This window comes from Ambystoma mexicanum, chromosome 2q (genome assembly GCF_040938575.1).
Source record: "Ambystoma mexicanum isolate Mex_15411 chromosome 2q, UKY_AmexF1_1, whole genome shotgun sequence".
NCBI classification, from domain to species: Eukaryota; Metazoa; Chordata; class Amphibia; order Caudata; family Ambystomatidae; genus Ambystoma; species Ambystoma mexicanum.
The window spans coordinates 1,492,490,928-1,492,505,145 of NC_090924.1; the positions used below are offsets into that span (position 1 = coordinate 1,492,490,928).

At 47.5% G+C, this 14,218-nt stretch overlaps 1 protein-coding gene across 1 annotated transcript in view; it reads right to left on the minus strand.

Moving 5' to 3' along the window:
• LOC138568916 (zinc finger protein 271-like) overlaps window positions 1-14,218 on the minus strand; it is a 326,607-nt gene that overhangs the window by 281,291 nt on the left and 31,098 nt on the right. The window contains exon 2 of the mRNA XM_069646696.1: window positions 5,969-7,467. Coding sequence (XP_069502797.1) covers window positions 5,969-6,797 — 829 coding nt within the window. The 5' untranslated portion in view covers window positions 6,798-7,467. The remainder of the gene's footprint in view (window positions 1-5,968; window positions 7,468-14,218) is intronic.

Here is a 14,218-nt window from a genome sequence, read left to right on the forward strand (position 1 = left end):
CACTGTGTTTAGTCTCAGGTCAGAACCCCTTTCACACTGAATCGTTTCTGAAATTCTGAGCACTCATGATATATGATATGATACTTTATTTATATTGCGCTCGTACAAAAGTGTTTCAGAGCATTACCAGGCAAAAGGGAGGGGAACAGGGGAGAACAAAAACAACAATCTTACTAGGCCCAGTGACATTGAGAATGCCAAGTGCATGGGAAAGGGAAAAGGGGGAAAATGCACGGAAGGGGGGGGGTAGAAAGTGTGGAACAGAGGAGAGAACAGAATAAATAAATCAGTCAAATAAATAAATAAAGGTGGTAGTGAAGCCAGCAAGTGGTAAGTGCTAGGCTAAGCAAATAGGGTATATTTGATAAGTGCGACGAGAAGTGGTTGGGTGACTGCATGGGTACTGATACAGATCCCATTGCAAATGGGTGGACTGGATGCAGTGCAGCAGGGTGGCAGGGTGAGCAGGTACCTGAGCCGAAGGACAGGGGGTGGCCAGGTGCACGGTGCTGAGAGAGAAAGCAGATCAGCAGGGGAGAAGAAGGGCAAAGGCAGAAGTGAAGAGGAAGGTCTTGAGATGCTTCCAGAACCGGGATGGTTCTCCTCAAGTTTCAAGGTGGCAGGGAGGCTGTTCCTGAGGGAGGACCCAGCCAAAGACAGATCTACCCCCAGCTCGTTTGTTTGAAAAATGACTGACCCTGAGGGAGTTAGAAGTAGAGGAGCAAAGTGCTCGAGAGGGGAGGTATTTACAGAGGGATAGTTGAAAGTATTTTGGACCCAGGCCCCACAAAGCCTTGTGGACAATGCAGAGGGTTTTAAATGTAATCCTTGCATCCACTGGGAGCCGATGAAGGGATTTCAGAGCTGGAGAGATATGATCCCAGGGTTGAGGCCAAGGACAAGTCTTGCAGTCCTGTTCTGGATTAGTTGTAAAGGGCGGAGAGTTGAGGCAGGTAGATTTAGAAAGAGGCTGTTAAAATAGTCCAACCTAGAGAGAACCAGAGCTTGGGAGATAGTAAGCTTCTCAGGGAAGGAGAGGAAAGGCAGAGTACCTGTGAGGAGGTGCCGTAAGAAGTTTGACTTTTTAGAGATGTCAGAGATGTGTGCAGAGAAGGAAAGTGTGGAGTCAAAGAAGACCCTGAGGTTCTTAGCCTTGCAGGTAGGGGTAGGAGGAGGGCCAAGGGAGGCCGGCCAGAGGGTGAGGGGAAAGGATGGGGAAGGTGTACCAATGAGGAGGATCTCAGTCTTCTTGGCATTTAGACAGAGATCGTTGGTGGCACACCAATTTTGAATGGCGATTAGGCAATCAGAGATGAGGGAAGGAGAGGAGGCTGCCGAGGGAAGCCTGAAAATGAGTTGGGTGTCGTCAGCACAGCACTGGAAATTTGAGCAGAAAATGGAAATGCAGTAGGCGAGAGTTGCCAGGTATTGTTTGAAAAGCCAGGGCGAGAGGTTAGACCCCTGGGAAACACCACAGGTAGAAAGGGAGAGAGAAGATAGGAAGGACCCAAGTTGTACCTGGGAGGGACGATCAGAGAGGAACGAGGTCAGCCAGGCCAGAGACTGATCTGTGATACCCAGGTTGTCACGGAGACGGTTGAGCAGGGTGGTATGGTTGACCGTGTCAAAAGCAGAGGAGAGATCAAGTAGGGTGAGGACAGAGGGAATGTTAGAGTCAAGGTTGGACCACAGGTTTTCACTGATGTTCTGGATAGCAGTTTCGTGCTTCTGGCTGCTCTGAAGCCAGATTGGTGATCATGGAGAGAACTAACAGAATCAAAATGAAGGTTAAGCTGAGAGATGGCCAGCTTTTCCAGGAGTTTACCCAAAAAGGGAGTAATGGAAATTGGGAGATAGTTAGCCGGACAAGAAGGATCAGCTGTGGGTTTCTTAAGGACAGGATGCACAAGGCAGTGCTTCAGAGGGGAGAGGAAAGATCTAAAGGCAAAGGAGAGGTTGCAGAAATCAGCAAGTGCCGGAGCAAGGGTATTGATGTAGTCCTTAATGGTTTTAGAGGAACAGGGATGGACCTGTTTTGATGAGGCTTTCATAGATCGGGCTTGTCTAGCTACCTCATCAGGGGAGAAAAGAGGAAAAAAGGAGAAAGAGGGTGGGGGTTAGCTGAAGGAGCGTGAGCAGGCAGAGAAGGAGGGGGGAGAGGCAAGGGAGTGGAGGAGAGGGTGGACAAGATGTCCTGGGTTTTAGAGATAAAGTGAGAGGCAAGGGCATTGCAAAGAGCCTGGCAGGCGAGAGGAGGGGTGGAGACGGCAGCAGGGTCGGCCAGCTACTTACAAATTTTAAAGAGTTCAGCCGAGTTGTTAGATGCCGCAGAGACATGGCCTTGAATGTAGATTCTCTTCCGGACAGAGAGTCGGTATTGCGTTTGGAGCAGGCGGCAGGCTAGTTTGTCAGAGGATGAACAAGAAGTCCTCCATTTCCTCTCAGCCGCCCTACACTTACGTTTAAGTGTAGCTAGGTCAGAGTCATACCAAGAATTGCACTTGGCTTTGGAGTTCAAGCGGATCCTCATGACAGGGGCAAGAGCATCAAGAGAAGCAGAAATGGAGGAGTAGAGCAGAGACAGGGCTGTGTCAGGGTGTGAGTCAGCCAGGATTGGAGGAGGGTATGAGAAGGTGGCAGAGAAAGCCTTGACTGACACACGCTTCATGGGCCGGATGTCCAAGAAGGTGGAAGGCAGTCTTGGGGTAGGCTTGGCTTGAGGGAAGGAGATGGAAAGATGAGAGGGGAGGAGGCAGTGATCACTCCAGGAGAGAGGAGTGGCGAGGGGAATAGAGAGGGGGAGGCCAGAGGAGATCAAGACATCAAGTGTGTGACCAGCAGAGTGGGTCGGGCCAGCGGGGAGGGTGGAGAGGGAGAGTGAATCGCAGAGGTTGCGAAAGAGCACAGATGCGGAACAGGGAGAATCAAGATAGATGTTGAGGTCACCAAGGAGGAGGAGTTGAGTGGTTGAGGCCCGGAGGGAGGAGGAGAAGTCTGCCCACTCTGAGAGAAAAGAGGTGATTTGACCAGAGGGTCGGTAGAGAGTAGCATCAGTAAGAGAGTGGCTAGGAGACTGAGAGAGTCTGCAGACAAGGCATTAGAAAGAGGAGTAAGTCTGAGTGGGGATGATAGAGGCAGAAATCCACCCAGGGAAGATCAGGGCTACACCCCCTCCGGGCTGCGTGGATCTGGGGGCGGAGAGAATCTTGTAGCCATCTGGGAGGAAAGTGTCAAAGCTTGTGACAGAGCTGGCCGTGAACCATGTCTCCGTAAGACCGAGGACATCAAGGTCCAGTTCATCAAGGAGGTGGCAGATGTCAGAAGAGTGTTTGGCTGCAGAGCGAGAGCTGAGAGTGGCAAGATGAAGAAGGTTGCCAGCCTTAAAGACCTTCCGGGGAGGGGTACAAATCAGGGGTACGCCCTGCTGAGGTGTAGAGGGAGCTTGAGGTAGGGCAGAGGAGGAAGGAAAAGAGGGCAAGGTAGCCAAGGGAGGAGAGTAGGGGACAGCTGGAGATGAGAGAAAGTTGATGAGGTGATGGAACAGCCGTCCAACGAGGAGGAGATTGGCCTGAGGGCTTTGGACCATGACAGTGCCCTTTAGGTAGACATTAATGGTATGATATGATATGATGATATGATATGATATGGCATTTATAATGTGCCTATACACAAGTGTTTCAAGGTGTGATGAGGCAAGGTAGGGAGAACAGGGGGAAGACAGACAAACGATCCTACTAGGCCAGGTATCATTCAGATCGTGCAAGTGCATGGGAAAGGGAAGGGGGAGAGTGCAAGGGGGAAGAGGGGGAGGGACAGTGCAGTACATGGGATAAAAGAATAACTAACAATAGTAGAAGTGCAGCCAGAAAGTGGCAAGGGTAAGTGCAGACAACATGTATCAAGTGTTGGAAGTGGGACTGAGGGGAAACGGAACAGTCCCCAAGTGGCCAGGGGGGCAGTGCAGGTGTGCGACTGGCTGGGGAGGGGACCTGCGCCCGAGATCAGAGGGTGCCAGGCAACCAGTGTAGGTTAGGTTTCAACCAGGAAGTCAGCAGGGGAGAGGAGGAGAAAAAGCTGAAGCAAAGAGAAAGGTTTTGAGGTGCTTACGGAACCAGAGATGGTTCACCTCAAGTTTCAGGGAGGCAGGGAGCCATTCCAGAGGGAGGCCCCAGCCGAAGAGAGAGATCTACCACCAATGCGTTGCTTGGAGAAGTGACTGACCCTGAGGAAGTTGGAAGCGGATGAGCGAAGAGCTCGAGAAGGTAGATATTTAGGAAGACACATTTGAAGGTATTGCGGCCTCAGGCCCCAGAAGGCCTTGTGGACAATGCAGAAGGTTTTGAACTTAATCCTGGCAGTCACAGGGAGCCAGTACAGAGATTTCAGTCCTGGAGAGATACGATCCTGGAGGAGACAAAGGAATCCATGAGGACTTCCCAGCGGGTGCCATCATTAATGGGAGAGGAGGAGACAGGAGAGAGCAGAGAGATCATATGGGGGGTCCAGAGATCTGGCGAGGGAACAACAAAGAGGATGTCAGTGAGGGTTTGGCTGGCAGAGGCGCTGAAATAGGTATCAGCAATGTGGAGACCTGGGTTGGAGGCCAGGATATCCTTTTTAAATTTCTTCTTGCCCGACTTAGTGAGAAGGGAAGGATAGTTGATAGAGAAGCAGTTGGAGTAGATAGGAGAAACGGATAACACCATCGGCAGGTAGAGGGAGGAGACAGTAGTAGAAATATGCAAATACAGCGATAGGAACTGTCACTGGGCTAGCAGGTTACCATTTAGGCCAAAGGTAAACAAAAAACACACCAAAATTTGACTTTCAAAAACACTCCCAAATTTGACTTCCCAAAAACACACCCAAATTTGACTTTCAAAAACACTCCCATATTTGACTTCCCAAAAACACACCCAAATTTGACTTCCCAAACACACACCCAAATTTGACTTCCCAAAAACACACCCAAATTTGACTTTCAAAGGTAAATGTTAAGGCACAATAGGTAAAAGAAATGAGGTATGATTTAGAGGTGAGTCACGGAATGAGAGCGTTAGAGAACATAACACGGAGACCAGGGGAGAGTGAAGGACAATGAAGGCAAAAGAAAGGGTAAACAGAAGGAGGGAATTAACCCATGGAGAGGGAGGTAATAGAGTCTTGATAGTCCAGTTTCATTGCTGAGTGAGCTGGCAGCCGCAGGGAGGGTCAGGTTGCGGTAGTAGCTTCATGTAGCATCCCGGTAGTGGGTAGCAGATAGGGGCCTTAGAAATGGGCCTTGAGACAACAGGCCGGCTCCCGCCCCGGTTCCACCCCGATCGGTAGTTAATGCAAAGGCAGCCAATTGGCAGGGGTCGAGGAAAGGCTGCACAGCTGAAGTGCAAATCAGGCAGCCATCTTGGAAGTGGTATTCTGACAAATACAATGTTGCCCAAAGTTCTCAAGTAAGCAAAAATCAGGAAGCTCACACAGCTCAATGCTGGGCGGAAAACACGTTATTCAACGTGCTTCCCTAAGAAAGCGATGTGTTTAATAAGCGCACCAAAAACAAATATACACATTTTGAGATCTTAAAATAATTTTTCTGTTTTTTTTTCACCAGGAAAAACAAAAAAATAATGTCATTTTCAAATGCACTCAAGATTCTCAGGGGTGCCTGTGCCGGAGTAGGGGCAGTGAGGCTTACCTAATTGGAATGTGGGTGGCGAATCATGGAAACAGAGGAAACAGCTGATCAAGGTTGTTCGGCATCATGGAGATTGCGGGGTCAGCACACCGTGCAGAACAGCTCTTGTTGAAATGACGATGTGCACAGACGGCGCGAGGTCTGCAGCCCAAGTAGAAAGCAGCCAGCGGATATGGAATGAGGATGCATGCGGGCCAGGACGCCGTGCATAAACAGAGGGTTAAATGATGATTAAATGATGGTGCGCGCTGAGATTTCTCCAGTGTGTTTTCTCTCATGTACAGTCAGATTGCTTTTTTGACTGAATCTTGTGTTTAGTCTCATGCTTAGTCAGCACCCCTTTCCCACTGAATCTTTTCTGACATTCTGAGCACTCATAAGGTTTTTCTCCAGTGTGTTTTCTCTCGTGTACAGTTAGATTGCTTTTTTGACTGAATCTTTTCTGACATTCTGAGCATTTATAAGGTTTTTCACCAGTGTGTTTTCTCTCATGTATAGTCAGATTGCGTTTTTGTCTGAATATTTTTGGACATTCTGAGCACTCATAAGGTTTTTCTCCAGTATGTGTTCTTACATGTATAGTTAGATCACTTTTATTACTGAATCTTTTCTGACATTCTGAGCACTGATGAGGTTTTACTCCAGTGTGTTTTCTCTCATGCTCCGTTAGGTGGCTTTTTAGACTGAATCCTTTCTGACATTCTGAGCACTCATAAGGTTTTTCTCCAGTGTGGTTTCTCTCATGTAGAGTCAGACTGCCTTTGTGACTGAATCTCTTTTGACATTCCGAGCATTTATAAGGTTGTTCTCCAGTGTGTGTTCTTTTATGCTTAGTGAGATCACTTTTATTACTGAATCTTTTCTGACATTCTGAGCACTGATGAGGTTTTTCTCCAGTGTGTTTTCTCTCATGTATAGTCAGATGGCTTTTCCGAATGAATTTCTTTTGACATTCAGGACACTGATACGGTTTTTCTCTAGTGTGTGTTCTTTGATGTAGAGTTAGATTTCTTTCATGACTGAATCGTTTGTCACATTCAGAACACTGATACAGTTGTTCTTGGATGCAAGTGTCTCCAGATTGGGTTTTGTTGAGCAAAAATGCCATGGCAAGAATTCACATAATTTTAAAGTCAGGATATTTGGAAAATGTTTACTATAAACCTCTCATGGGACCCTTCATTTTACCTACAACAGCTTCTTTCTATGGGTTTCTATGATTGCACCCCTATGGACAATCTACATTGTGCTGCAGCTTTTTCTTGAACACCACAGTTCGCAATTCTGACAACTTCTACTGCATGCTTTCTCTCGTGACGAATCAGACTGAATTGTCTGACCAAAGTTTTTCTAGCAAGCACTACACTGACGGGTGAATGCATCAACATTTAGGAGTATTAACCTATATGCAGTGATGGGAACACAACACATTCTACCTGTGTCTTCTCCGATATAGCATGTGAACAAACATAAAACTAACGTTTTTCACGTTTGCATTGAGTTGATCTACGATCATCCTGTATTTATTTTCTTGCACAAAACAATCTGTCCTCTTTAATGGATTGTTCTGTTATATATAGTACTTGCAGATGTCCTGTGTGCATTGATTCTACTGATAACCCTTACACACGGTAATGTTAAATGGAAGGAAACAACTTTCAGACTCAGAGCTCTGGGACACCTCCAGTTTTCTTTCTTGTAAACCTTTCCAGAGTCTTCATTTTTCAGGTAATTTCCCTGAATTGCAGTTTTGCTTTCTCTCTTCATACTTCAGCCATCTGTGGAGTTAAGGCAACAGATTATGTGTACGCCTGTTAAACAGTGCATATCAATTATAGTCATAGTCTATTTCAGTGGGAATGGGAACGTTTTGAAAACTGATGTAGGGAATCAGAGTAGGAGTTGCTTTTCTGAGAGGAAGTGTGGCAGTGTGTGGACAGAGATCTTCAAGGACAGTAATAATCCACATATCACTTTTCTAACAGAGCTTCATACATCATTCCTCTTACTTTTGAGCATTGTAATCAAAAGGTGTTTTATTATTACCCAATTAAGTGGCACTCAGACAGGTGTAAAATGAAATGCTGAATGAGGCCTGCAGGGATCTGAACCTGGGTGGCTACAGTTGGACAATGTTTGATGTCTGAGATGAGCGCTTAACTTGATTAGCTATCTTGCCAGTGGAGAATACAAAGTCGAAGGCATAGCTAAAGATTTCTTTAAGTGGAACCTATGAAGGCGTGGACAAAGTGGTTACACCTTCCCTTTAAAACTGCACCAAAATGCCTCGAAAGAACCCAGCCACAACATGTCAGTTAGTATTTAAGTGTCAGGGGCTAAACTGACATGTGTATCTTGACTTTGTAAAATTGTAACAAATCTTTCCTTTTAAGTAATTGGCATGAAATACAGTGAACTCATTTCACTCTAACTCCACAACACACAGGCACATTTTTCCTAAAATATTTTTGATGAAATTCTGTCACCTTCTCTCCATTATAGTATTGCCAAAGTACAAAGTGTGTTATTGTGATTGTGTACATAAGGTGAACCTTATTTATATGAAGACTGTGTTTTTACTAACAGTGTGTGGACATTCCTTTTTGGGTGCTTGGGAACTACACTGTACTTAAGAACCAGTCCGCATCCCCTCCTGAGAGCTAAGCCTTGATTGCTCGCCATGTTTGACCAATATAGAGAATCTTGGCTGGGGTGCTCTGTGCCTCTCCTCTGCCGTACAAAGAGCAGGAGTACAGACACCCCCCACCGGCGTTTTTACACCGAGGCCTGCCCAAACCCTACTATCTCCTGCGTCAGTGGGTGCAAGTTGGTCACGGGGACTTTAATGTATAGAATTGCATCATCCAGGTACAGCGACACCAATTGCCTAGCTCTGCCCATTGCCAGACCTATTGTCCAGTGGAATTTATGTAGCTGTGCCGCCAGTGGCTCAATCGCGATTACAAAGAGCAATGGCGAAAGTGGACAACCTTGCCGGGTTCCCCGGCACAAATCAAAGACCCTGGATCGCTTGGCATCAAGCCCAATTTGGGCATTCGCTCTGGGAAACAGCAGACGCACTGCTGCAAGGTAGCACTCGGGAATGCCCACCTGTCGTAGCACCTTGAATAGATAGCTCCAGTCGACGGAGTGAAATACTTTCTCCATGTCGAGTAGAGCTGCCATTGCTTGTACTATGGGGTCAATCAGGGCCAGGATTGCAAAGAGCAAGGTTCGGTGAGGATGACCTCTCCGGAATGAAGCCTGACTGATCTGCATGGACAATGTTCGAGACGTACGGAAGCAGCCGGTCTGCGCATGACATTAGCAAAGATCTTAGTATTTAAGTTCAACAGGGAGATAGGGCATAAGAGGAGCAGTCCAGGGGATCCTTCTCAAGGTTTCAGAATCAGCGCGATCACGGCTTCTCACATTGTTGGGGGAGCTGTCCCACTTTCATCCCCTCCTCCAACAGCGACAACAAGTGTTGAACCACCTCTGCGCCCAGCACTTTGTAGAATCCCGCCATTATTCCATCTGTGTCGGGCGCTTTGGCAGAGGGCAAGGCACGTATTGCAAGCAAGATATCATTATACGTAATAGGCTCAGCTAGTTCATCATTTGCCTCTTGCTGTAATACAGGCAGGGATGCTTCCCTACGTATTCTGCATGTTCTGCTGGCAACGAACCCCTAGATGTGTATAAATACTTGCAATATTGGCAGAAGGCGTCCAGTATGGCCTTCGGGTTTACGACCACTTCACTGTCCTCGGTCCTTACAGCAGCAATATCTGTGGTCCCTTTTTCGCATCAGATCATTGCTGCAAGCAGTCTACTTTGCCGGCCCTCTTCTCCATACCAGTGTGCCATTGCAGGGCACGCCAAATATTTAACCTCGTCCTCAGCGAGGTTATTAAAGCGGTCTAATGCATCCCTCAAGACGGCTCCTGGGTCGACCCTCTCTCTCTCCTCAGCCCTATTCTCATGGCTCTTGATTTCAAGTTCTGACTCAGTTAGTTGCCTGTGTATCGTCTTCAAAATTCAAAGCTCTAGGGAAAGGCAACCCCCTCGCAGGACCACCTTGAATGCCTCCCAAATGGAGCTCATCTTGGAGACCGAGCCCGAGTTCTCTCTGTGTCTAGGGTGATATTGAGATCTCCCACCCGTACGATGTTAGTGTGTAGGTATTTGTGGCATCTGCTAAGTAATGACTCAAAGAAAGAAGGGTCATCCACATTGGTGCCATATATTTTAATAAACATCACCAACATAGACCCCCAACATCCCAAGACGATCACATATCTCCGCCTCGGATCAACCACCATTTCCATGGTGCGAAATTTCGGAGTTTCCTCCTTCATCAGGGCGAGTCAAACTTAATGCTATGAAATCATCATGGTTACGTAAACATAAATGAAATTATACAGGAAATGAAGCATCACATACCATATTCAATTGTAGTCAAATGTCGCCAAAGTACATATGTTGAAAAGAAATGATACAAAAAATGCAATTAGTGAAGTGTTAAAAATAAAGCATAATAAAATAATAAATAAAACTGAACTAATGAGTAGAAAACAACTGGAAACCTATTGTTATAGTTGACTGTGTGTGATCAGGACCTGTAAATGTCAAAGGCACCTTAGGTCTGCGTTTTTCTATTTCGCTGTTGCTGGAGGCCTTGTGTGCCTCTATGAGATGTGCTCTGTTGGATTCAATAGACCGCGTGTCAATATAAAAGGCAATACCTAAATGAGTAAGTAACTGAAAAATGTTATAAGTGAAACCAACCTGCGTTGGAGGGCGGTTTCTTTCCTTCACCGCGGCTGGGAAGCGTGCGTGAAGATTTCCGTATTCCGATGTTTCTTGTAGCCGTCTGAAGACGTCTGTCTTCTGCACTGTTATAATTCGATATGCATGCGGCAGGAGGTGTCGCTTGCTCAATAAATGCTGGAAATAAATTAAAGCAACTTAGACTCATGTGGCGTACTGTGTGTCTCAGTGGGAAAAGTAAAAATACAGGATGCGAAACCAACCTAATAGAAAGGCTTGGGTCTGCCGTGTTCGGCAGCTGGACAGCGCGTGTGGACGTTTCCAAGTTCTGTTGTCAGCCGTTGTCCGGGCAACAGAGCTGGTGTGATGCTGGAAATGCATCTGAGGGACAGGGCCTCCGTATCCTTGTCCATTACTGCTTTTTATCGTGTGTTCTGTGTGTTTTCCGTGCAGGAGTTCATGTGGGACTCCTGGTGGTGCAGCTCTCGCTCTTTTGGTTTGGTGAACGGACCCGTGGGATACCCTTATGGCACCCATGGGTGGGGGTACAACCCTGTGCCCCTAGTGTATGTTTTTGGGCACCTGTGGGTGGCCCGCAGAGCAGGGTATGGGCTGGTGGCAGATCCATGCTGAATTTGACAGATGCGCAGAGTATCCTCCATTTTGGGATACTCCGGCCCTGCCATTGGGATCAGTGATTCCTGATGGAAAATAAGATGGCCCCGGTGTCCTCTTGCTTTCTATTACCCATTACCTTGTTTTCCCAAAGTCCTGGAAAGCCCTGACTCTGTCCCTTCCCCCTGACTGGCTGTTGGGTGGAAATGCCATATATGGTGTTGTTGTGAAGGCCCGGCCAGACTAGCTGGAGCCTTCCCAATGATGTATGTTGTGGGTACCTCCTGTGGGTGGGACCTGGGTGAATAGAGTGTGTGACGAATATGCATTCTGTGTTGTGGGTGTCTGGTATCTGGTGGTTGACACAATGACTGAGAAAACTCTGCCCGAAACCGGTATGAATGCAGCTTGGAGTGTTGAATGGCTCGGTACTTGTCCCAATACACATAACTTGTTGTGAGTGGCTGGAGAGAAGTGAATGGCTTGAATACCTCGTGTGCCTGATTGGCTGCCTGCCTGCATGAATGCCAGTAGTCGTGATTGGATGCTTGAGTGTGACCCAGCGGAATGAATGGGAGATCAACAGTATATCTGGGGACCTCTCACTGCTAGGAATCGCGTTCAGAAGCTGAAGTCCACTACGACGAGTAACTGGAGTCACTGACGCGTGACCTTGAAACCCCCGCTGGACGAGAAGGAGTGCTGTTGCTCTCCTTCGCAATCTGAAAGCTGCTGTGTTGCCAAGGACTGACCCAGAGAGGACCTTCTAAGGCACCCTCTTGCCGAGCTACGAGGGACTATCGTGCACAGCTGATCTTTGCCAAAGCTCCCTGGTAGACAGACCTTCGACAGGCTGCCAACCCGAGACGGGGACTGACGCAGAATCTCAAAGAGACACACTCGGACTGTTGGGCGCCACTGTAGATGACCGCCGTCACTGACCTGAGCCGCCGTGCTCCTGTCTGCCCAAGAACTTCCATTGATCATCGGACGCTCTCGTCTGCATCGTCATCCGCTTGTCTCCCGCTGGAGAAGGCCCGACCGTCGACGTGCCGAGGAGCATCCACCGGTGGGTTTCCCGCCATCTAAAGACCACAGAGACGCTGACGACTCGATGCCCTTGCTGGGCCACAGTTCTTCATCATCTCTTTGCGGTCCAGAACTATTGTCACTGAGGTGCCCCGCACGCCTCTTCCTTGCAGGACGCCAAGGCTCTGTCGTCGACGAGCGCCGCTAGGAACAAAGCTGCCACTTCCCTGCCGTAGTTCACCCAGTTCCCCGGCGGACGTTCGACGACCCGTGACTCCCGCCTTAAAGGGAGGGCACTCAAGAAGGGCCGTCGATTCCCCGACACCGAACGCCGAGGTCCTCGACACCTCTCGACGATCCGTGGCTCCTGCCTGAAAGGGAGTCACTCAAGAAGGATCGGTCGACACATCATCGGAGAACTCTACTCCACCAGGTACATTGGGGGGGTAAAACCTTAATAGGAGGAAGTAAGACTACTGAACATTACATGGACTGGGCTTGTGCTATATATCTTTTTATTTTACAGGTTGCCCAGGTGGGGGGATCTCCACACCGAACTGTGCCTGCTGGTAGGGGTCAGCATTCTGCCTATTGTTTCAACCATCTTTCGTTCCTGCCTATCTCTATTGCTGGTTTCCTCGTTATTAATCTGTGTGACATTTTAACCGTACAGTTGATGCACTTTTATGAGATTGGATAACATTAGTGGTACCACTTTAGAATTGTATATATTTATCATTATTGACTTCCGAGTACAAAGAGCGTTATTGTGATCATGTACATAACTTTGACTATTAATTATATAAAGACTGTGTTTTCAGTAATACAGTGTGTGGACATTCCTTTGTGGGGGTTCGGGGACTACACTGTACTTAAGAACCAGCCTGCATCACCTCCTGAGAAGCTAGGCCTTGATTGCTCGACCACGTACCAATAATAGAGAATCTTGGCTGGGGTCCTCTGTGCCTCTCCTCTACCATATAGAGAGCGGAAGTACAGACACCCCCTACCGGTCTTTACAGCTGGTAGTGTGAGGTCACGTCGCGCAAGAATGAGCATGGCGCCAAATGCTGCTATATATGTGTGTGTCATGGTTCTGTGAAAGTATGTTGTCATGGCAACGGAGAACATTCTACGTGCACGCCCAGCTTTCCTCGCAGCGCACCGCAAACTACAAAAGAGTGCGTGTAAACTACTCGATATGTAAATGTTGAGATGTATGTCTGGAAACCGGAATAATCAATGTAAAACTTCCCATGGATATAAACTTATTTTCAAAAGAACAAAGAATAGACTGATTTATTACAGAACCTTAGTTGAACTTTATTTATTATTTATTGTAAGTAAAATACTATTGGAACCAGTAATCTACAATTTTTTATATTTCAACATCCCAAGCTGGGACTCACAGAGAGCGACGGTGTGGCTTGGCATTTACACCTAGCCTTTTTTCATACAGTTCAGCATATCTATAACCCACTAGGGAGAACTTTATGTGCTGGACATTTAGAAACACAAGGCTGGGTGCAGACGCATTCAGCCAGGGGATCACCTTCCATAATTGTCAGCAATATTCAGACTCTTATAGACACCATCACACAGGCACACAGCTCTGGCTTGGATGATCCCTCATTCCTTCGGCAGTGTCTCAAGGAAATTCTGCACTCCCCCTGGGTCAGTAGAAAAGTGTGTTTATCCCTCTGGTTGCAAACACAGTCTAGACAGGTAGAGCATGGCATATTGAAGACCACTGTTGCAGACGGCTCGTTTTGCCACCAGGAAAGATGAGGGCCTTCTGGACTGATGGGGTGAAGTCTGGGTAGAAGGACACTCTGGCATTTTCATAGGTTAGGTCTTCTATCTCTCAAGCTCTGTGAAGAATCGTGTCACAGTCTATTTAGTTTAATGGGCGAGGGTTCTGGCCTGGTCTAGGGTTCACCTGCGAGACATGTGTGCTCTCTCTACCAGAAATTGTGTTGACAATGTTGGCGCCTGCAATACGATATTGTTCCTCCAGGACCTTGCCTCCAAATCTTCATTCTTCTCCTTAATGTCCGTAACTTCCCTCTGGAGTGAGCAAATCGGCTGTGCTACTTCTCCACTGGTATCCTC